The sequence below is a fragment of the Oncorhynchus masou genome, chromosome 32 (assembly GCF_036934945.1).
Source record: "Oncorhynchus masou masou isolate Uvic2021 chromosome 32, UVic_Omas_1.1, whole genome shotgun sequence".
NCBI lineage: Eukaryota > Metazoa > Chordata > Actinopteri > Salmoniformes > Salmonidae > Oncorhynchus > Oncorhynchus masou.
The window spans coordinates 67,674,292-67,697,373 of record NC_088243.1 but is presented as its reverse complement, the minus strand read 5'-3'; the positions used below and the strand labels follow the sequence as shown (position 1 = coordinate 67,697,373).

Sequence of the window (23,082 nt, the reverse complement as noted above, 5' to 3'; positions counted from 1 at the left end):
TAAAACAGGCCGTTGCATTGACTTTATTAGTCCTGATTCCTGTGACTAATTTGGCTATTTAAACTCTAAATATCAGACACTCAACATCTGGAGGAGTTATCCTGAGCCTATTTGCAATGTGTTTACACAGTGGGAAATGCAGAAGTATTTTACTTTTTGCTATGAACAGCTTGTAAAACATTGGCTAATACAAACTTGAAACCACAATTTAGCCCACATGGGATGAAACTCCTGGACAGCAGTTGTTAGTAGCTTGATTGTCCATTCCATATTGTCCATTTTACTTTGACCTTAGGATATTTTGTTTGTTAATTTGTCAACACATGTTTCATTTGATTGCGAGCCATTTAGGTTAGGCTATTTGATCAGAGAAATCTGCATGATGTAGCCTAAAAGTTTCAGTCTCATTATATTGCCATACATTTTAATCTCCAAACTTTAGGCTGCAGAAAAAGGCCACATACTTTTCTACCATATCCTATATCTGCTTCATATATCTATATTCTATATCTGCTTTATGATGGACTGCTGGTGGAGCGGCAAAGTGATGCATCTCACCAACAGCACCCTGGAGAGTCGCACTGGGAATGGACAAGAAATATTGTGTGACCCTGCCTTTGACAAAGTGGGCACTGCTTATCATAGGGCGGCATAAGCGCTAACCTAAAAAGTCCATATGCCACTGGTTGAGAGAAATTGTCATTATTTTTGGTCAAAATTAGTCAGTTGGTCAGTTTAGCTCAGAAAAGGCTGTAGGAGGGCGCCTAATCCTACCTAATGAGGGGGCCGACCATGTTTGAATGGTCTCTGTACTCCACACATACAATTATCTGAACGTCCCTCAGTAGAGCAGTGAATTTAAAACACAGATTCAACCACAAAGACCAGGGTGATTTTCCAATGCCTCGCAAAGAAGGACAAAAAAAAGTAGACATAGGATATTCCTTTGAGCATGGTTACACTTTGGATGGTGTATCACTACACCCAGTCACTACAGGCATCCTTCCTAACCCAGTTGCTGGAGAGGAAGGAAACCACCCAGGGATTTAACCATAAGTTCAGTGGTGACTTTAGCTACTCCACAATTTTAACCTAAATGACAGAGTGAAAAGAAGGAAGCATGCATCCTGTTTGCAACAAGGCACTAAAGTAATACTTCAATAAATGTGGCAAAACAATTCACTTTTTGTTCTGAATACAAAGTGTTATGTTTCCGGCAAATCTAATACAACACATTACTAAGTACCACATTACTGGGGATTTTTTCAGGATAAAAAATAAAACGGAATGGAGCTAAGCACAGGCAAAATCCTAGAGGAAAACGTGGTTCAGTCTGCTTTCCACCAGCCACTGGGAGATGAGTTAAGCTTTCAGCAGGACAATAACCCGAAACAAGGCCAAATCTACACAGGAGTTTCTTACCAAGAAGACACTGAATATTCCTGAGTGGCCAAGTTACCATTTTGATTTAAATATGCTTGGAAATCTATGGCAAGAGCTGAAAATGGTTGTCTAGCAATGATCAACCATCAATTTGACAGAGCTAAGAATTTTGAAAATAATTACAATTTTGAAAATGTTGCACAATCCAGGTATGGAAAGCTCTAAAGACTCACAGCTGTAACCTTTGCCAAAAGGGGCTTCTACAAAGTATTGACTCAGGGGTGTGAATACTTAGGTCAATTAGATTTCTGTATTTGATTTTCAATAGATTTGCAAAAGTTAAAAAAAAACTGTTTTCACTTTGTCATTATGGGGTATTGTGTGCAGATCAGTGAGCGAAAAAAAGTAATGTGATCCATTTTGAATTCAGGCTGTAACAACAAAATGTGGAGTAGGTCAATGGGTATGAATGCTTTCTGAAGGCACTGTATGTGATTGTATACAAGGTTTGAAATTATTATGTTTAGGTCAAATATTACATCTGTTTGGGCTTCTTGCGGTCATTTTGCAATCTAAAATGTATTTGTAATTTTATTTCGGGCCCCGACCATCCGCTCAAGAAAATAAAAATAAAAGAGAAAGCATGAAACTTGCAGAAGCCCAGGTAATGGTCCAGAGTCTTGCACCTAGTGTCCATATTTCTGAAACTCCCACTCCCGGTTGTCTAGGGGGCACACCTGCCTGGTCTTCAACCAACGGGAGATACAGTGGAAATGGAATGCATGATTGCAGACTCCCCAGGTTACGGTGGACTCCTCTGACGTGGCAGAGGCCTGGTACTCTATGCATAGATACATCATGTGATTGCTACAGATGGCACAGTTGTCCACCACAATGTCTCGGGCCCAAAGTGCCACTTCATTCCACTTCTTCACTTCAAAACGTTTCTTGCTTGCTCCACTATTCATGGTGCTTGGGGTATCAACATCCATTACTGCCGCCATTCTATCCATGCTGGCTTTCATGGGCTACCTGAAACATGAAATATATACAGGCGGTTGCCAATTTATTGATGGGAAATTTGCCTAAATGGGTAATGGAACCCTTCAACCACTACATTTTTGTTCAACACCGTAGTTTTTTGTTGTTGGTGTGACGTCATTACATCAAGCTGTTTCCATCAACATGAGTCAAATTTTGAATGAAAACGCACCCAAGCAGGCAATTGTCACATTTATTTTCTATATGTTGATAAAATAATAAAATCACTGGACAAGTGAATGGAAACCTAGCTAGTGATAATTTCAATGGACATCAAGCAATATGCATTGTCGATTTTAGGACTGCGGATCTAGGATTGGACTTTTAGATAATAAAGAATACAATTACATGGACAGGAGGGGACCTGAGCCTAGATCAGCACTCCTACTCTTTATGAATACAGGGTCTGGCTCCCTCGTGTGCTTAGGGTCAGAACATTTCAGTCAGAGATATTTTGCATATTTTAACAAGATGATTGATATACCTTTTAACACTTACAAATGCTCGACTACAGGAAATCCTGCTTGGTCACAGAGATTGTTGCTAGTGCTAGTCTACATAATTTAACTATATCTAATCTGCTCAAACCAACACTTCCTGGCAAGTGTGATGCTGATGGACTGTTTCCTGTTTTTACATTCTGTCCTACCTTGCACATCCCAAGGAATGTTTCCTTTTCCCTTCTGTCTTATTGTTCTGCAGCACTGACATCACAATAGAGTAGGTATTTCTATTGTTATCCTAGTACCACTGACCAGGTTCAACAGTTTTTCCAAAATACTCGACAATAGGCTCGACCAGACAAACAGACACACACACACACATTTTATCACATCGCTGTGTAAAACTACACCAGCAGATGTCGTCTGGGGGTTGTTACTTTTACACACATTCAAACCACTGACCAATGCAATATTAAATGTTGTTAACATAGGTGATATGGATTGTTTGGGCTATTCTTGTCATACATGTATGATAGGGGGTGCTATATGCTTCATTTATTCATGTCCTGACATGATTATGTTATCTGTTTTGACAGTTGTCCCTACTAATTCTCTATAGCAACAAAGCCACCCTTCCTCTGTTGCGATGACACATTGACCTAAACAAGGATTACCACATCCCCTCTCATCGCGTTCTGATTTTGGACATCACTTTTTTTCAGTTGAAAATTACTTTCGGAAGTTATGCGCCGCCAGCGCCGCCGCTGTCCTTATCCTTATTTGAGCTCCGGGGAAAGACAAACAGATAGCCTAACCATGTCGGATCACGAGTTCTAATGGAGAAGGTAATACGTCCTGGAGACATCAAAAAGTCTCTCATTCTTTGGTCGTGTTCGTCTTTTCTGAGGATATCCAACTGCGTTCGGAGGTATCCCCCGTCGAAAAGGAATTTGATCATCGTGGGTGCATGTTGTGTGTACCTGTTTTTCGTGGTTTCCCAGGTTGGACATTCGTTGCTGCACCAGGATAGACGATTGGGCAGACACGGGTACAAGAAGAGTTTGGTACTATACACTCTGAGGTTCGATGATGATAGCCCGTCGGAAACAGGCGACTCACCAACCGGTGCTAACGACGACTCTTTATTAGCCTCAGTGGTTCCAACGCGGTCCAATGTGGTGTACATAACACTAAAGTCAAGGCGCATTAAACCATCTATTATGAGGGGAACAGTGAGACCGAAACTAAGGAGAAAAGCGAGGAGAAACAAACCCAATGAGGGATTTACGCAAAATAAAATTGGCACATCGAAGAGGGAGGAATGGAGACAAAAGCGCACTAACCGAATCGACATAACTTGGAAACAAATAAACACCATAAATCATGCAACACGAGATGTAAGCTCGAATTTAAAGATGCAAACAGAACCTCACGTCAGTTCTATCCGAATATACAGTGAGAGGGCACCGCCGTGGTTCAGCAAAGAGGACATTAGTGCCATGCGCTTTCTTGCTGATGGTAAAGTTTCGCGTATTCATGAAGTGTCCAATAAGGAATTTATCCCCCTCTTGCTGTTTGAAAGCACATCATATTTGTCCTTGATCCATTCTGACAAACATAACGATTTCAAGGACCATAAAGTGTGTATAGGACAATGTGGAGTTATCAAAAGTCCAGTGGACACGAGCGAGGTTTTCGCTTTCCATTTGGATAGGGTCTTGGGACTGAACCGGAGCGTTGCCGCTGTCAGCAGGAAGTTTCCATTTGTACAAGGTAGGCCCATTGTCCACCGACTAGGGTTGAAAAGCTACCGGAATTTTTCCATTGTTACCGTCACCTTTAGTAATTTTGGTTATTAACAGAATCTATGGTAATTTTTACTTGAATAACTAAAAGTATTAATGTATTATATGTGTCCTAATTGCCCATGGATTTGGTGTAGATAGACTATATGGTTCAAGAGAAAATAGTTGAATTATTGAAAAAAGCATCTAATCAACAATGGCATTATTTTCCTATTAACTGTGCAACTATAACTATTTCAACTATTGACTGTGTTCACAACTGCCACTAGTTTGAAGTCAAAACATGACGACAAATTCATATTGACTTAGTAAAATAAATAAGTATAAAAGGAAATCTCATGCTTAAAATCCTCATATTAAACACCAATTGAATTCACTAAGTTTATGGTTTATATTTAGGATAATGTTTTACGGATTTTTAATAATATAAAAAAAAAATCATATTTATTTCATATTTTACATGTGATAAGGCTAATGAGAGGGCCAGAGATTAGACACCTGTAATAATCTGAAGTACTCAAAAGGGCCACTAGATGTTTTGTGATAGATTATTTTACATTCTGTCCCTGCAGCAGTGAAGCATCGCTTACCCCTGTTTAAAGATTTTGTAAATGAGCTAAAGGTGACCTGGGATTCCCCTCATTCAGCCAGGCAGGTGCTGCCATGAATGTAGACAGTATGGAGAAAGTGTGGCTCGATTGCACACTGCCGATGGATGGAAAGCTAGCAAGTTATTTATCTCCAGAGCCTAATAAGGGGGCTAATCCGAGCCTGGAGCTTTTGAATAAACAGTGCCGATTTTTCGGTGGATCAGCAGAACAAAGTGTACCAGGCTGAGGGTGTGGTGGCTCAGTTGTTGAATGTGGTCATGATACTCCAGATGCATCATACTGATTTGCTGCAGGAGCTAAATAATATCGTGGAGGTGGGGAAGCCGGTTTCAGAGCTTCTCTACGAAATCTGCATTGTGGCTAATTTTGTGCTGCGTCTGTCCTGGCTGTATGGAAAAGTATGGGGCCAATGGTGGTGGCTCAGCGCCACCTTTGCTTGACGTTGTCCCAGACCCCTGATTGCCCCAGGCCAGGAGTGGCTTCAAGGTCGGTTTCTGACTGTCTTGGTTCTTCTGGGCAGTGGTGGATGTCTTGGCACAGTCACCGCGTTGGGTTTAAGGATAGCGGGGTGAAAGCAGACTATTCTGCGGTGCAGGGGAAGAAGCAGCCCTCGTGACCCTAGCTGGTTGCTGGGGGAGGGGGCATGTTCTTGGGGCCCTACTGCTCCCAATGGGGGCAAGTTACTGTTTGCCGAAATTCCCGATCCCGGTGTGGGGCAGGTATTAGAACAGCGGTACCACATTGCTTCTACCCAAGGTTTCTCTGTGTTCAGGGGTATAGAGAGTGTGGGCATAATTAACACAGTTCCCACATTCAGACTCACGGTTGTCAAGGTTGGTGGATATGGAAACAAGCGTGACAGAAAAAACAAATTATCCCAGTCTTCAGGGTGGCACTCTGCCCCTTCAGAAGATAATGTGGGGAGACGGTCAGCATGCTCCGTCAAGTGGCAGGTATGTGCAGTTTCACCATGGGTGATGAGGGGGTACAGTCTGCAATTTTCTGTGCGTCCTCTTCCTTTTGGTGGCATCAATACGTCAATGGTCCTCGAGGTGCTAGTGCTTGTCTTGAGACAGGAGATTTACTCTTTCCTTCAAAAGCAGGCTATTCGTGTGGCCCCCGTGTCAGAAGTACACAGGGGCCACACATGTACCAGTGCTTCTTAGTTCCCAAGAGGGATGAAAAGTTGCATCCCATCCTGGACTTGCATGTTTTAAACAAGCGCCTCAAGGTTTGCAAGTTCAAAATGGTCAGACTTCATCGGCTATTGCAGTCAGTGCGTCCCAGCGATTGGTTCAGGTCCATGGATCTGAAGGAATGCGTATTTTCATGTAGCTATACATCCTCCCCACAGGAAGTGTTGGAGGTTTCATTTAGATGGTGTGACCTATGAGTTTATGGTGCTGCCTTCGGGCTCTCCCCATTACCCACACCTTTTCTATGGTGGTGGAAGCGGCTTTGGCACTTGTGCGGTGCAGGGGATCAGAGTATTGGCCTATCTGGACAATTGGCTGGTCATACCGGAGTCAAGGGAACAGGTGGAGCTCCACACTGCCACGCTGGTTTCCCATATTCAGTCTCTGGAGTTCATAGTGGATCACAAGAAAAGTTGTTTCGCTCAAGCTCTGCGCATTCAGTTTCTGGGTCTAGTTCTGGACTCGGCTCTGAATCATGTGTTTTTGTTCCAATAGAGGAGGGTCGCATTCAGAGTCTGTCTGGGATGGATTCATTTGGAGCACGCCATGCCTTTTTGTTTGTGCCTGTGGTTATTTGGGTTTCTATAGCTACACCGAAAGAGGGATTTGGTCAGCAGTGCAAAGTGCAATGCATATCAATTACCTAGTGCTACTGACTGTCGCTGAGGCGTTTCCTTCCGATGTTGGAGGGCCAGCATGTGTTGGTAAGGTCCGAAAACAGAACAGCAGTAGCGTACAGCAACAGGCAGGGGGGTACGTGGTCTCGCTCATTCCTAAACCTGGCCCTATATCTGCTCGAATGGAGCAGTGTGCATTTCCTGTCACTCGGGGTGACGTACTGGGGGGGGGGGGGGGGGGTCCTATCTCTACAGAGTGGAGACTGCATCCCTCGGTGTTGCCCAGATATGGGACCGGTTCAGCAGGGCTTATGTAGATCTTTACGAATTGTGAGAAAACATGCATTGTCGTCTGCCTTGGGGTGTGGCAGTGTGTAAAGTGTGCATTATTAGGGTTACCACAGTTTCTTGTGGATTTCAGCCTTGGGCTACCGTGACATCGTACAGTTTCCAGGTTCCTGCCGTGGTTCATAGACTCTATGCAGCATGCATGTGCCAAGTCACAACAGGTGTTCTGTTGTTTTGGACTTGCGGTTCCTTGTCTGAGTTTTGACATTTCAGGCTCGCAAGGTAAGTATTGTTCTTGGAACAGTGGGGTCTATGGATATGGGCTGCAGTGGCAGCGTGTCAGTGTGCATAGCCAAGTTGCAGCAGGTTATGGTTCCCTATATAGGGCTCTGACAGTTCAGGCCTCATGAGGCTCTGACAGTTCAGGCTTCTCGGGTAAGTATTAAGGAAAAAGGTGGCTTCTGTAGCCCATTTTTGGATCTGGTGGAACCTGTGTGCTTGGGTAACCGTGGGCCTCCTAGTTTAGTACTCTCTGACCCGGCTTGGGGCGTGATTGCATGTCCCCATAGTATGTTATACCGAGTGACCGATTGAAAGGTAATGTACAGTTATGAACATAACTACTCTTCCCTGAAGGAGGGAACCAAGTATAATATATTTTGGCCTCGCGCCATCAGGGCTTGTTGAAGAGCAGTACTGAATTGAGGAAATTAATGTGGCCCCAGGAAGGCGGAGCTTCTGAGGGCGGGCTCGCCATCCATTGGCCCTTTTGGCGTGATTTCAGTTTTCTACAGGTGAATATGATTGGTGATTGACTTCCCATATTATCTTATACCTCATTCCCTCCTAAATGGAACAGTAGTTTTATTCATCACTGTATGTTTTATTTGTCACATGCACCAACCAGTACAGTGAAATGCTTAACTTGAAAGCCCTACCCAAGAATGCAGTATTCAATATTAAAATATAATAGTTTTATTTGTATTTAGTTTTACGACTAGACTAATTTACTCGTGAATGTTAAGGTGACATTTTAATAGCGTGTAGGCTACGTCACGTCTATCTCTTCCCAAATCAGCATTCCAGGAATGTTGTAGCCAATGTAATATTATAAGGCCAAGCATATTTGTGAGCAGAAGTATCAGCCCTGGAGCTATGAAGCCTGCGAGTGCTAGCTCCTTTAGCCAGCAGAGCATGCAGCTGTCTGAGTCCTCATAAGTCTGTGGGAGAGATTGAGAAACAGAGGTGTAAATGCATAACACCGTGGGCCAACACAGACATTGCACATACGGCCCATTTTCGAAGCCCGGTAGGTCACACTAACATTACCTCTGGATCCCCCTCATCCCACAGATGGCCTGCCTTGCCCCGTGGTGCTGTGGGATGGTTTTCTCTCTCCAGGGGACAATGCAGAGGGCCAGTCCACTGTGAGGATGACATGGGGGGAGTACCAGAACTCCCTCAAACAGAGGTGCTGGAACAGGAACGTCACGCCCAAGCCTAACTCTGGCTGCTCCAGCATTCACCATTATGAGTGGAGCAAACTAGCCCTGTTTGATTTCCTGTTGCAGGTACTGTACGAGCACACGTGTTTGGTCTTTCAAATTAACTACAGTGTTAAATGTCTTCAGAAGGAAGCTTGTCAAACTAGGACACTGTTGGATTGAGATAATTGGCAATGGCATCACTCTTTTGTGGTAATAGCTTAGGTAAATAATGTTTGTCTCTTCAGATATACAGCCGATTGGACCGGAACTGCTGTGGGTTCAGGCCTCGTCAGGAGGACGTGTGTGTGGAGCAGGGCCACCACCTGGAATGTGGGGACATGGACAGTTTGACGCTGGCCAACATCATCCACAGGGGTCACGACCCCAGGCACTTGGTCTTCACTGAAAACAAGGGCTTTTTCGACCGCGACGAGGACAACTTGGACTACAGACTACTGGAGGGAATCAAGGAGTGAGTCCACGTCAACATACAGTACCAGTCAAAAGTTTGGATACACCTACTCATTCAAGTGTTTTTCTTTATTTGTACTATTTTCAACATTGTAGAATAATAGTGAAGACATCAAAACTATGACATAACAGATATAGAATCATGTAGTAACCAAAGAAAAGTGTTAAACAAATCAAAATATTTAGATTCTTCAAAGTAGCCACCATTGTCTTTATGACAGCTTTACACACTCCTGCCGTTCTCTCAACCAGCTTTAGCTGGAATGCTTTTCCAACAGTCTTGAAGGATTTCCCACATACGCTGAGCACTTGTTGGTTGCATTTTCTTCACTCTGTGGTCCAACTCATCATAAACCATCTAAATTGGGTTGAGGTCAGGTGATTGTGGAAGCCAGGTCATCTGTTGCAGCACTCCATTACTCTCCTTCTTGGTCAAATATCTCTTACACAGCCTAATGGTGTGTCAGGACAATGTCCTTTTGAAAAACAAATGTTAGTCTCACTAAGCGCAAACCAGATGGGATGGCATATCGCTGCAGAATGCTGTGGTAGCCATGCTGGTTATGTGTGCCTAGAATTCTAAATAAATCACTGACAGTGTCACCAGAAAAGCACCATCACACCACCGTTCTCCATGTTTCACAGTGGGAACCACATATGCAGAGATCATTCTTTCTCCTACACAGTGGTTTGAACCAAAAATCTCAAATTTGGACTCATCAGAGCAAAGGGCAGATTTCCAATCATGTCCATTGCTCGTGTTTCTTGGCCTAAGCAAGTCTTCTTATTATTGGTGTCCTTTTAATAGTGATTTCTTTGCAGCAGTTCTCCCGAGTGGCGCAGGGGTCTCAGGCACTGCATCAGAGGCATCACCACAGTCTCTGGTTCGATTCCAGACTGTGCCACATCCGGCCATGATTGGGAGCCCCATAGAGCAGTGCACAATTGGCCTGGGTAGGCCATCATTGTAAATAAAAATTAGTTCTTTACTGACTTGCCTAGTTAAATAAAGGTTCACGTGTTCTCTACTGGACAGTTTATGTTGTGTCTGTTACTTGAATTCTGTGAAGCATTTATTAGGGCTGCAATTTCTGAGGCTGGTAACTAATGAATGTATCCTCTGCAGCAGAGGTAACACTGGGTCTTCCTTTCCTGTGGCGGTCCTCATGAGAGCCAGTTTCATCGTAGTGGTTGATGGTTTTTGCGACTGCACTTGAAGAAATGTTCAAAGTTCTTAATTTTCTGGATTGATTTACCTGCATGTCTTAAAGTGATGATGGACTGTCATTTCTCTTTGCTTATTTGAGCTGTTCTTCACATAATATGGACTTGTTATTTTACCAAGTAGGGCTATCTTCTGTATACCACCCTTACCTTGTCACAACACAACTGATTGGCTCAAAAGCATTAAGAAAGAAATTCCACAAATGTTATTTTAACAAGGCACACCTGTTAATTGAAATGCATTCCAGGTGACTACCTCATGAAGCTGGTTGAGAGAATGCCAAGATTGTGCAAAGCTGTCATCGAGGCAAAGGGTGGCTATTTGAATAATCTCAAATTTGTTAAACACTTTTTTGGTTACTACATGATTCCATGTGTTATTTCATAGTTTTGATGTCTTCGCTATTATTCTACAATGTAGAAAATAGTAAAAAATAAAGAAAAACCCTTGAATGAGTAGGTGTGTCCAAACCTTTGACTGGTACTGTATATAGACAGCATGGTGAATTGATAATAACAATACAGTTATTGTTCTGAATAGTACTATGGTACTATATAGTACAAAACAAAAACAAACAAAAAAGTATTTGCAAGCAATATTACTGTACAGTGTGCAGAAATGTTTTATTCTCAGCTTTCAATCAGCAACTATCTACAATGTACCCCCTGCATACAATTTGTGGTTGATTCAGCTCTTAGTCTAGAGATTCCTACCTGTTGACTTCACACTGTGGGAAAATACTAACATGCATTCTAACACATAATCTCCATGTGCATGCCTTTGTTAGGAAGTCTATTATACCCACCCATAGGCTTGGTGACACACCCAGGGACATTCCCTGTGTTTCATCTTCATTTTGTGATGAATAAATCAGTGGAACAAACCACTGGGAGGACCAAGTGGGGGGACTTGGTTCTGGCACTGACAGTGGTCACCTCTCCTCTTATATGGCTTGTAGTGATCTTTTTCAAAGCAGAGGCTTTCAACTGGATTTCACATTAGTTAAAGATTAGAAAGCTCCGGCCTGGATAATGTACTCTAGGCATGGGCAGAATTAGATTATATTACCTTGAATTACATTATGCCATTGTAGAATTTATGAATATTGGGATTACATTTTTTTAAATTAAGGAATACATTCTTTCTATGCCTTTGCATATAAATGTACAGTATGTGCATATGGATCACACAGTTGTGGTCATAGTTTGTTAAACAGTTACTGACTATCCAAATAAAGTGCTACCATCTAACCAAATAGTGTTGCCAACTATCCAAGTAAATTAAATTACCAACGTCTACTCCACCCAGGCTTCCAGAACAGGCAGTGGCCTTGTTGATGAGCCAGAAGCTGAGGGAGAAGCTCCTCCAGTCACTGTTCCTGGATCAGCTGTACTGGGAGAGCCAGGGAGGACGGCAGGGCATCGAGAAGCTCATCGACGTCATTGAGAGACGGGCCCAGGTTCTCCTAACATACATCAATTCCCACGGCATCAAAGTGGTGCCCATGAATGTATGACATCACAGGGTTTGGAAAAGGAGAGAAGATGGAGAGTAGATATAGACAGGGAATTTGATCTTCCACAAAGACCAAGCCATTTGTCATTTTTTAAGTTCCCTTTCCAAAAGCCAAAAAAACAACTTCCATTCCTCGAATCAAAATATTTGCCAGTGAAAGAACTACCAGGGTCTCGAGGGTTTTCACTCCAACAGGACGTACTGTATTGGCTGATTTGGTATCAAGCCAGAATCTCACAGCTCTGAATTGTCAAGCTGAAACATTACTCTTAGTTTTCATTATACAAAAATGCTACAGTTCTGTATTCAATAACCCAACAGTCTTACTGTAGTCTTTTGCTTTGTTATTATAATATTTAATGTTACTCATCTACAGTATAACTGTAATACAGTAAACAATTATTTGTAGCATTTCTTTGGGCCTTATTCGTGTACCATAGTGCTCCTCTGACTTCACCTTACAGTAGCCTACAACTCTGATGGTTTAACATCTAACTTGCCACAAGTAAAATTAGTTAGAAATTGTTTTGATATTATACAAAGTGTTTCATTTGTACCACTTAAGATGTTAGTCCTCCAACATTACCAATTGTATTGTTTATATTTATTTTAATAATATTTCAAATGTTGATCAAAAAAAATACATGTAAGTGAAAATAAATGTACTTTTACTTGAAATACAGACTTTGACCCAGAAACAAATGAGCATCATAACATATACAGTAGGCTGCCCCCTCTCTGGTCTTTCAACCATGAAATCATCAGCCTTAAAAGTGTCAGACAAGTCAAGGACAGAAATAGTTGGTGCCTATGAAACATGAGCCAAAGCACTGTCTGTTTTGCAAGGCTGGTATAAACAGGGTCTTGCGATTGAGCCTATATAGACCATGAAGCTTTGTGGGGTCATTTTCCATGTCAGTGCCGGGAGTAAGAGCGGTTGTTGTTTTAACTCCTTTGAACCCTCGTTAACACAGCCCTCATTAACACAGCCCTCAGTGTGTGTTTTTCATGGAGGGCCCCACTCTTTCCCAGTTAGTTTCAATGAGTCTAAGCCAGTTCTTCCAGGCTCACACGCATACATACAGTGGGGCAGAAAAGTATTTAATCAGCCACCAATTGTGCAAGTTCTCCCACTTAAAAAGATGAGAGAGGCCTGTAATTGTCATAGGTGTTACGGTTTTCCTCTGGTGAAGGAGAGTCGGACCAAAATGCGGCGTGTAGATTACGATTCATGTTTAATGACAAACACACTAAGCACAAACACTACAAAACAAACGTAATGAACGTAACGAAAACCGAAACAGACTATACTTGTGTAAACTAACACAGAACAAGGACATCAGGACACTAAAGACAATCACCCACGAAACACTCAAAGAATATGGCTGCCTAAATATGGTTCCCAATCAGAGACGATAAACACCTGCCTCTGATTGAGAACCACTCCAGACAACCATAGACTTAACTAGAACACCCCACTAAGCTACAATCCCAATTCCCAATACAAACATACCACATACAAAAACCCATGCCACACCCTGGCCTGACCAAATAAACGAAGACAAACACAAAATACTTCGACCAGGGCGTGACAATAGGTACACTTCAAATATGACAAACTAAATGAGAAAAGAAAATCCAGAAAATTACATTGTAGGATTTTTAATGAATTTATTTGCAAATTATGGTGGAAAATAAGTATTTGGTCACCTACAAACAAGCAAGATTTCTGGCTCTCACAGACCTGTAACTTCTTCTTTAAGAGGTCCTCTGACCTCCACTCGTTACCTGTATTAATGGCACCTGTTTGAACTTGTTATCAGTATAAAAGACACCTGTCCACACACTCCAAACTCCACTATGGGCAAGATCAAAGAGCTGTCAAAGGACACCAGAAACAATATTGTAGACCTGCACCAGGCTGGGAAGACTGAATCTGCAATAGGTAAGCAGCTTGGTTTGAAGAAATAAACGGTGGGAGCAATTATTAGGAACTGGAAGACATACAAGACCACTGATAATCTCCCTCAATCTGGGGCTCCACGCAAGATCTCACCCCGTGGGGTCAAAATGATCACAAGAACGGTGAGCAAAAATCCCAGAACCACACGGGGGGACCTAGTGAATAACCTGCAGAGAGCTGGGACCAAAGTAACAAAGCTTACCATCAGTAACACACTACGCCGCCAGGGACTCAAATCCTGCAGTGCCAGACGTGTCCCCCTGCTTAAGCCAGTACATATCCAGGCCCATCTGAAGTTTGCTAGAGAGCATTTGGATGATCCAGAAGAAGATTGGGAGAATGTCATATGGTCAGATGAAACCAAAATATAACTTTTTGGTAAAACATCAACTCGTCGTGTTTGGAGGACAAAGAATGCTGAGTTGCATCCAAAGAACACCATATCTACTGTGAAGCATGGGGGTGGAAACATCATGCTTTGGGGCTGTTTTTCTGCAAAGGGACCAGGAAGACTGATCCGTGTAAAGGAAAGAATGAATGGGGCCATGTATCGTGAGATTTTGAGTGAAAACCTCCTTCCATCAGCAAGGGCATTGAAGATGAAACGTGGCTGGGTCTTTCTGCATGACAATGATCCCAAACACACCGCCCGGGCAATGAAGGAGTGTCTTCGTAAGAAGCATTTCAAGGTCCTGGAGTGGCCTAGCTATTTTCCAGATCTCAACACCACAGAAAATCTTTGGAGGGAGTTGAAAGTCCGTGTTTCCCAGTAACAGCCCCAAAACACCACTGCTCTAGAGGAGATCTGCATGGAGGAATGGGCCAAAATACCAGCAACAGTGTGTGAAAACCTTGTGAAGACTTACAGAAAACGTTTGACCTCTGTCATTGCCAACAAAGGGTATATAACAAATTATTGAGATAAACTTGTGTTATTGACCAAATACTTATTTTCCACCATAATTTGCAAATAAATATATTAAAAATCCTACAATGTGATTTTCTGTTTTTTTTTCCCTCATTGTGTCTGTCATAGTTGAAGTGTACCTATGATGAAAATTACAGGCCTCTCTCATATTTAAGTGGGAGAACTTGAACAATTGGTGGCTGACTAAATACTTTTTTGCCCCAATGTATGTGTTTTTAGAGAGGTCCAACCAACTTTATGATAGAGGATGTCGTGGTGAGTGTCAAAACTGTCCTAAGTTATAAAACAAAGTACGCTATGATAAATTGTGTCCAAGGGCTTGAAAACACTTATCTGCATTCATGTATTTAATATTGCCATAATCTATAACAGGAATGAATGTAGACTAAATTATCTGTTTTCTATGAATGAAAGTCAAGCCCTATTCCTACAGAAGAAGCTTAACTTTGTTCTTAATTTCTTAACGAACTCGTCAACATGCTTTTTAAAAAGATAGCTTTTCGTTAATCCAGATGCCCAGATATTTATAGACTGGGACACGATCAATGGGGGCACAATCTAACGTACTCATGCACAAATAATCAGTTACATTATTACATGATTTGGAAAATAACATGTACATGTACTAGGTTTTACCAGCAATTAGTACCAACTTCAGGTCAACAAGGCTTTCTACAAGGTAGTAAAAACAGATTGAAGAGTCAGCAGAGCCTGAAATGCCGTAGGGGCAGTACCGTATACAACAGTGTCATCTGCGTACAGATGAACGTTACAGTTTTGTACAGATGGACCAATGCTGTTAATATAAATAGTGAAAAGAACTGAACCAAGAATCAAACCCTGTGGGACACCTCTTGTTATGTCTAGAAATCCTGATTTAACGGCGTCAGTAAGTACACACTGTGGTCTGTCGTTTAAATAATTATATCAGCTACAAGCAGCCCGATCTAAACCAAGTGTGGAGCATTTCTGAATAAGTAAGATGTGATCCACGGTGTCGAAAGCCTTGGACAGGTCAATGAAGAGGGCAGCACAGCGTTTCTTCATATCAAACCATTTATGATCATTTAAAACCATAGAAGTAGCAGAGATGGTACTATGACCTGGTCTGAAATCCTGACTGTTTTACATTCAGAAAATATGTAGCAGTTTACAGGGATCTAACCTGAGTATTGATCAATGATTCCAGGATTTTTGCTAGGCAAGAGAGTTTGGATATGGGAAGATAATTATTTTGATCACTCGGGTCCCCACCTTTGTCAAGGAAGCACATGGGCAGCCTTCCAATCTCTAGGGATAGTATTCAATATAATTGTGAAGCTAAAAATATGTGTTATTGCTTCTGAAATCAATGGAGCAGACAGCTGTAATAACCAGGGATGAAGCATATCAGCCCAGTAGATGTTTTAACATCAAACATAAGTAGTTGTTCCAATACATCAGAAGTAGATAGTTGTTCCAGAGGGCACAAGGGATTCACTGTGGGTTGTCTGGCCCTCTATCAAGATGACTAGAGGATGGGAGAATGATGAGCAGGATCAGCACCAAGATTTCCATCAAATAAAAAAACCAATGCACATAAAATATTGGTTTAAAAGCATCTCGTTTTTTCAAGAACGATGTCAGAGTTCAATATAACTTGCTTGGATCGGGAAGGAGAAGAATTTCCACACTTTAACGCCTTAACCGTTTTCCAAATTTTAGATGAATTAGCAGCAGGGTTCAGCGATAGAGTTTTTTTTTTTACTAAGGACAGGACTCACATTTATTTCTCAGTTGCCTGAAAAGCTGCCAGTCCACAACAGCATCAGTTAGTCTAGCTTTGGCCCAGGCATGGTTTCTTGTTCTAAAGATTTCTGAAAGTACTATAGAAAACCATGGATTTGATTTTTTAAATTGTCTATAGCGTTTAATGGAGCGTGTTTATTTGTCAGTGATATAGAAACAGATTAGAATTCTCAAGAGCTAATTCAGTCATGCATAAACGCTTGGGGATTAAAGTTTAAAAAATGTCTCTTCCTAATAGTACAAGGATCAGAATTATGCTGTCTGGAATTTCTAATACAGGCTATAGGGCAATGATAACTAAGGTCACTTGCAAACACACCAAAAGAATTGTACTTATGAGGGTTATTTGTGTGAATGAAATCTAATAATGAGGATCTATCTAGATTTTTCACCTTTACCCGGGTGGGTTTTGTGATTATCTGGGTTAAATTAAGATCAAGACAAATGTTCTGAAAGTTATCTGAGATAGGTTACTTTAACCTAGACTGGCTGATACCCAAGACCACCAGTTCAGATGATAGCTGAGCATTTACATTGTTTTTCTATGAAAGTAAATTGCATCAACTAAAGTAGCAGGAGGCTTATACAGTCCAGCAACAAATACATGCACATTTTGTCTTATGGTCACATCTAAAACCAGGATTTCACATTTCTGGGGTATAGTGATATTAAGAGCACAAGATGCTACAAAAGCGGATTTCACATTGCCACCCTCAAACTTTTCTCTGCCTATCACATCAAACATGTTGTAATTAGAAATGTCAATATCCACGATAGAATCATTTAACCATGTCTCTGATAAAACAAGAATGTCTGTGTTCGTGTCATGCATCCAGATATCGATAAAGTCCATATTTGACATCATACTTCGCACATTTAAATGTAACAAACCCAGCCCTTTACGAGACTTAAAAACAGCAGAGGTGTCCATATTTACCCTAACCGGGTCATTATAAACTTGATCATTAGGTAAGTCAGGAGATTTCATAGGAATAGAAATGAAGTTATCAAAGCTTGCCCCGATGGGCCTGCGGCTGCATATATTTGGTGGCTGTTTAAAACCTATTGAAACTAAGACGGGTAATGTAGATTTCCTTGACTAGAGTATTTAACGTCGGAAACAGTTGGATGTGTGAGGGTGGTTGGGATAACATGGGTAGGGTGCGGGTTATATCCCAGTCAGTTTCTCAGAGCAGACTTAAAATAAGCCCTGGGATAGTTTGGCTAAATTCCATTCCTTTGTTATCAATAAAGACAACATTGACAGAGTTACAGTAACTCTTTAGCCAGATCTGAAGTGATAGCAACCAACTGAATCTACCGTATCCATGTCTCATCGTGGGTATGTGACCCGATATAATGGGACGCTTGTTTAGGTATTGCAGTTTTGCAATTAGTTCCGGTGTCCGTACGCCCTGAGGAAGACAGCAGGGACAGTGGCTCAAAACAATTATTTGAGAGTTTGTCACGACTCTACCGGAAAAAAAATTACCGCTGGGGTGCAGGTCTCTTCCTCCTCCTGGATCCAATCACACTCCATTCACGCCCGTCAGGGGTAGAGTTGATAGCATCCAACTTTTGGCTAGGTTCAGAAGCCCGTAGGGTGGGGAAATGCTAAAGATCCATAAAAGTTCCATTACAGTTGTGTCTTTGAAAAGAGGCATCAACAAATGCGGTTAAATGTGAGGCGTCCTTATTCAAACTTAGACGCTCGTCTAGATGTTTAATTTCCTCAAGTAAAGTAATGATCCTCTTCTTGACAGCATTTAGTTTGTGGCATTTGACACAGGTGAGGTTTTCAGAAACATCCTTAAATCAAATAAAATGTTACATGTCACATGCACTGAATACAACAGGTTTAGACCTTACAGTGAAATGCTTACTTACAAGCCCTTAATTAACCAACAATACAGTTAAAAAAAAGAAGAAATAAAAGTAATAAAAAGAGCAGCAGTAAAATAACAATAGCGAGGCTATATACAAGGGGTACCAGTGCAGAGTCAATGTGCGGGGGCACAGGTGAGTCGAGGTAATTGATGTAATATGTACATGTAGGTACAGTTAAAGTGACTATGCTTAGATAATAAACAGAGAGTAGCCGCAGCATAAAAGAGGGGGGCAATGCAAATAGTCTTGTTAGCCATTTGATTAGATGTTCAGGACTCTTATGGCTTGGGTGTAGAAGCTGTTTAGAAGCCTCTTGGACCTAGACTTGGCACTCCGGTACCGCTTGTTGTGTGGAGCAGAGAGAATAGTCTAACTAGGGTGGCTGGATATTTGACTGATTTAATGGCCTTATGGTCGGCAATAGAGTTTTCACTGCTTTCTGTAGAAGCAAGAGAACACCCTTTCCTCAATTCAGCCATTTGCTTGCTAGCCAAATAGGCTACTAATTAATAACTTCACCATGCTCAAAGGGATATTCAATGTCTGCTTTTTTTATTTTTACTCATCTACCAGTAGGTGCCCTTCTTTGGAAAACCTCCCTGGTCTTTGTGGTTGAATCTGTGGTTGAAATTCACAGGTCAACTGAGGGACCTTAAAAAGTAATTGTATGTGTGGGGTACAGAGATGAGGTAGTCATTCAAAAATCAAGATAAACACTATTATTGCACACAGAGTGAGTCCATGCTACTTATTATGTGACTTGTGAAGCACATTTCTACTCCTGAAGTTATTTAGGCTTGCCATAACGAAGGGGTTGAATACTTGACTCAAAACATTTCAGATTTTTGTTTTTAATGAATTTGTAAAAACTTTGAAAAACATAATTCCACATTGATTTTATGGGTGTTGTGTAGGCCAGTGACACACAATCTAAATGGAATGCATTTTAAATTCAGGCTGTAACACAACAACATTTGGAATAAGTTAAAGGGTGTGAGTACTTTCTGAAGGTCCACTTTTTCATACTAAAATAATGCAGAAACACATACAGACAGACATAGATAGACAGCCTGTGCATGTGAGCATGAGCCTGTGTCAAGTAAATAAAGGGAGGAGGAAATACCTGCATGTTTAATCATGCCCCTTCATGTGAGTAATTCTAATGGCCTACAGCTAGCGGTCTAAGGCACTGCATCTCAGTGCAAGAGGTGCCACTACAGTCCCTGGTTCGAATCCAGACTGGTAGCAGGATTAATAATAAACAATATAGCAGTTGGCCCCATTACTGACTTTTCTTTCTTGCCTCTCTATATCCCCCTTGCCTCAAGTTAACACTCAAATGTGCTGAATTGGCATGACTGTTAAGGGTCCAATAGGGTTGCCAATTATTTCTCTCTCTCTTTCTCTCTCTCTCTCTCTCTCTCTGTGAGAGCATTATTTGGGAGAGCACAGTTCATGTGAGTTCCAGACAGCTGGGCTCACCCAGCACAGACTTTACATCCAAACAGAGAGGTTCTTTCTTTTCTCTGTATTCAGCCCAGTACTGATAATCACTGCATTAAACCATGATGTCAATTTTCCCCATTCACATCTCTCTCTGCTCGGCCAATGACACTCACCGAACCCACTGGGGGAAAAAACAATTTTGTGTTTCAGTGTAAGCCCGATGGATAGTTTTATCCTATACTTTAATAGATTGGGATTGTTTTTCAAAACCAGCATCGTCCTTAGGTAAATGTTGTTAAGTTATCATTATTGTGCAGAATATGAACCTGCAATGTATGCTTGTGTAGAGTATAATTATCCTCATGATTATGATAAATTGAACCATGGTGTTGTGTGTATTCAGCTTATTTTTGTAATGAGATATACCATGGGAAACTGCATCTTATTAACGCCAAAGGTGTAACTTCCAAAGTTAGTGATACTGCATTTGTTTCAGGAGTTAAATGACTATACCATAAAATACAAAATATGTACTAATTGTTCCATCCCTGTGGTTTGGAACACTAGCTGCCTACTCAGGCAGTGACCTAGTTAATCATTCTTCAACCATGTAGAATCATAGTGCTAGCTGGAATTTTGCACCGCCTTGACTTTCCTTCCAACGCCAAAACGGTTTTGAGTGCCTTGACAACATCACACCTGGGTGGCAGACAGACAGCACATGAAAAGTGGGGCGACCTCAATGGAGAGATGGAGAGATAAAAGGCCAACATAGATGGGACTCTCATTCTTCTTCAAAATACAGAAAGGTAGACACAACAGAATGTCCTCCCAACTTGCTTCCCATCAGCTAGAGGAAGCAGTGTTCTTGATAAGGACTCCCATCCACTTGTGAGGGAAATAATAAGAATGTCAACAAGTGTCAAAGAAAATGTTGCATTAAATTCCTGCTCTTTCCAGAGGCTTTTACTTTTGAAATAATATATAGACCCGGAATTTGAATCCTCGATAATGTATCTTTGTGATGATATACTCTGTTATGCTCTATTTCGTGCAGTTTGGCGTGAAGATATGGTTTCTGCATGTACACACAGCTCTGGCTCTGGGCATAGAGCCAGGTTCTTTTAGTTTATTTTTTCACTTTGTCAAGGCCACAGCTGTCTTGTCTGAAAGGGATGTGTCCTCCTAACATTTAACTCTTCCCTCACTGCTCTGGCAAGATAGTCCAACTTCAGTGTTGGGGAGAGTGGGGTAAGTTGAGACATTTTTTTTACATTCAGCATCACTCTGTCAAGGTAAATATAATATTAATTCTAACAAATATATCTACATATATTTCAGGATGTTGTGTATCCCTGGAAATAATCAGAATGAACGTAAACACTACAGTTTTGGAAACATAGCTTATCCAAAAAATGCTGTCTCTTGGCACAACTTACCCTGGGTATGGGGTACATTTAGCAGAGGAACAGGGTATGTTGATCCACCAACACATTTCAGTACTGAATATAATTTTGATTTCTCAAACACAATAACTTGGTCTTTTAATAATTTTAAGAATATTTTAACAGTCTTAACAACTAAACAAACACTTTTTTCTTTTAGAAACCCTTTTATTAACATAGGCCAGGTCTGGTGTTACCTCATATCCCAGCAATAATGCCTTGTACTACGCCTGGGAAGAAACACTGCAATTTGCAATTGGCTCAACTTCCTCCAAGGCAAACATTTTAGCCCACACAGCTACAAGAAGGGACTTTCATGCTAGGTTCAGGACCTCATACTGGAGCTTATAGAGACCCAAATGGATGTATAGAACAATCTTAAAATTAGATATTTTGGTTTAGATACAAACATCATGAAACCTCTAACACAAATACATTTTACGTTGTGAAAAAACCTAACTTGCTTACCACTTTTTTCCCCATGTGGTTTCTTCCTTCACAGACTCCATGAAATGACGACCACTTCCAAAATATTTGGTCAAATTATTAATTATGTGTATGGTTTACCTTGAAACAAGGGATGGCTCCACTTACCTCATTCTCCCCTACCATAGCATAAAGTGAAATTAAGAAGAGACAGTCATGTTCACTTTGTGACTGAACTTGACCCATAATTATATTTCCAATTGTAGACACAAAGAGGTATGCCTATAGGCCTAAGGCTTTCTGTCAGGTTAGAATGCAAGCAAATGAAAAGGTTTAGCCAGAGGCGTTCCATGCACAGCCAAAGTCAATAATCTTATAAAGCCGATTTAATGAAAGCTTTGGGTCGCTAACTAAACACTTTGCCTGAGAACCTTTCTGAAACAACAAACAGGGATTTCCAGCACAGGATTTAGATGGGAGTGATACAGAAATTTGGCACATATCTCATGATCACTGGACCCCCGAAAGGCCTGTTGCACCGTACTCGTTCTCTTCTGTCTTTCGACCACGCACACACACATTTACATTTGAATAATTTAGCAGATACTCGTATCCAGAGCGTCATACAGTAGTGAGTGCATACATTCCATACTCTTTTTTTCCTTCTCCATACTGGTCCCCCGTGGGAATCGAACACCACAACCCTGGCGTTGCAAGCACCATGCTCTACCAACTGAACGCACGCACACTTCACTCCTGATTTTCAGGTCACTCCTCTCACTCAGACTGACCTGCATGGAGTTGTATCCAACCTAGCAATGACCATGTCACACTTAGTTCCTAGGGTTCACACTCTTCCACATGGAGTGAAGAAAGAAGGTAAGACAGTGTGAACCCAGACCTAACACAAGCGGCCCATACTCCCATCCATAAATAAGGGTGTATGGGGTGAGGCACCACCGCCATGCACTGGCATGCCAAACATCTGCCCTAGGGATATTTGGTGCAATATGACATCTGCCCTGGGGATATCTAGGGCAATCGGACAGTTGTCTGTCTATTATGTCATCTGTAAATAGATACCTTGTGATGGGAAAAGAAGACAGAAGAATGCCAG

General features: G+C 41.5%; 2 protein-coding genes across 4 annotated transcripts; one reads left to right on the top strand and one right to left on the bottom strand.

Annotated features, from left to right (window-relative positions):
• Nucleotides 1–2,022: 2,022 nt before the first annotated feature.
• Nucleotides 2,023–2,396, bottom strand: LOC135527084 (RING-box protein 1-like). The gene has a single exon (XM_064955734.1). It carries the CDS (start codon nt 2,394–2,396, stop codon nt 2,070–2,072), a length of 327 nt encoding a protein of 108 aa, XP_064811806.1. The 3' UTR covers nt 2,023–2,069.
• A 1,044-nt stretch (nt 2,397–3,440) lies between these two features.
• gask1b (golgi associated kinase 1B) lies at nt 3,441–12,766 on the top strand. 3 transcript variants are annotated; one of them, XM_064954927.1, is made up of 5 exons: nt 3,441–4,640; nt 8,738–8,955; nt 9,117–9,343; nt 10,165–10,309; nt 10,469–11,000. In XM_064954927.1, the coding sequence occupies exons 1-4, from the start codon at nt 3,704–3,706 to the stop codon at nt 10,298–10,300; spliced, it is 1,518 nt and encodes a 505-aa protein (XP_064810999.1). In that variant the 5' UTR covers nt 3,441–3,703; the 3' UTR covers nt 10,301–10,309; nt 10,469–11,000. The 3 variants fall into 3 exon arrangements, with proteins under 3 accessions (XP_064810999.1, XP_064810998.1, XP_064810997.1); XM_064954926.1 differs by having other exon boundaries at nt 10,165–11,003; XM_064954925.1 differs by lacking the exons at nt 10,165–10,309; nt 10,469–11,000 and adding an exon at nt 11,876–12,766 and having other exon boundaries at nt 3,444–4,640.
• Nucleotides 12,767–23,082: the final 10,316 nt, after the last annotated feature.

What these genes read in the sequence shown, in the direction of transcription:
- LOC135527084 (XM_064955734.1), bottom strand. Translation starts at nt 2,396, where the DNA reads ATGGATAGAATGGCGGCAGTAATGGATGTTGATACCCCAAGCACCATG.
- gask1b (XM_064954925.1), top strand. Translation starts at nt 3,704, where the DNA reads ATGGAGAAGGTAATACGTCCTGGAGACATCAAAAAGTCTCTCATTCTT. An exon ending in GAAGTTTCCATTTGTACAAG is followed by an intron (nt 4,641 to 8,737) that starts GTAGGCCCATTG and finishes CTCATCCCACAG; the next exon opens with ATGGCCTGCCTTGCCCCGTG. An exon ending in CTACTGGAGGGAATCAAGGA is followed by an intron (nt 9,344 to 11,875) that starts GTGAGTCCACGT and finishes TACTCCACCCAG; the next exon opens with GCTTCCAGAACAGGCAGTGG.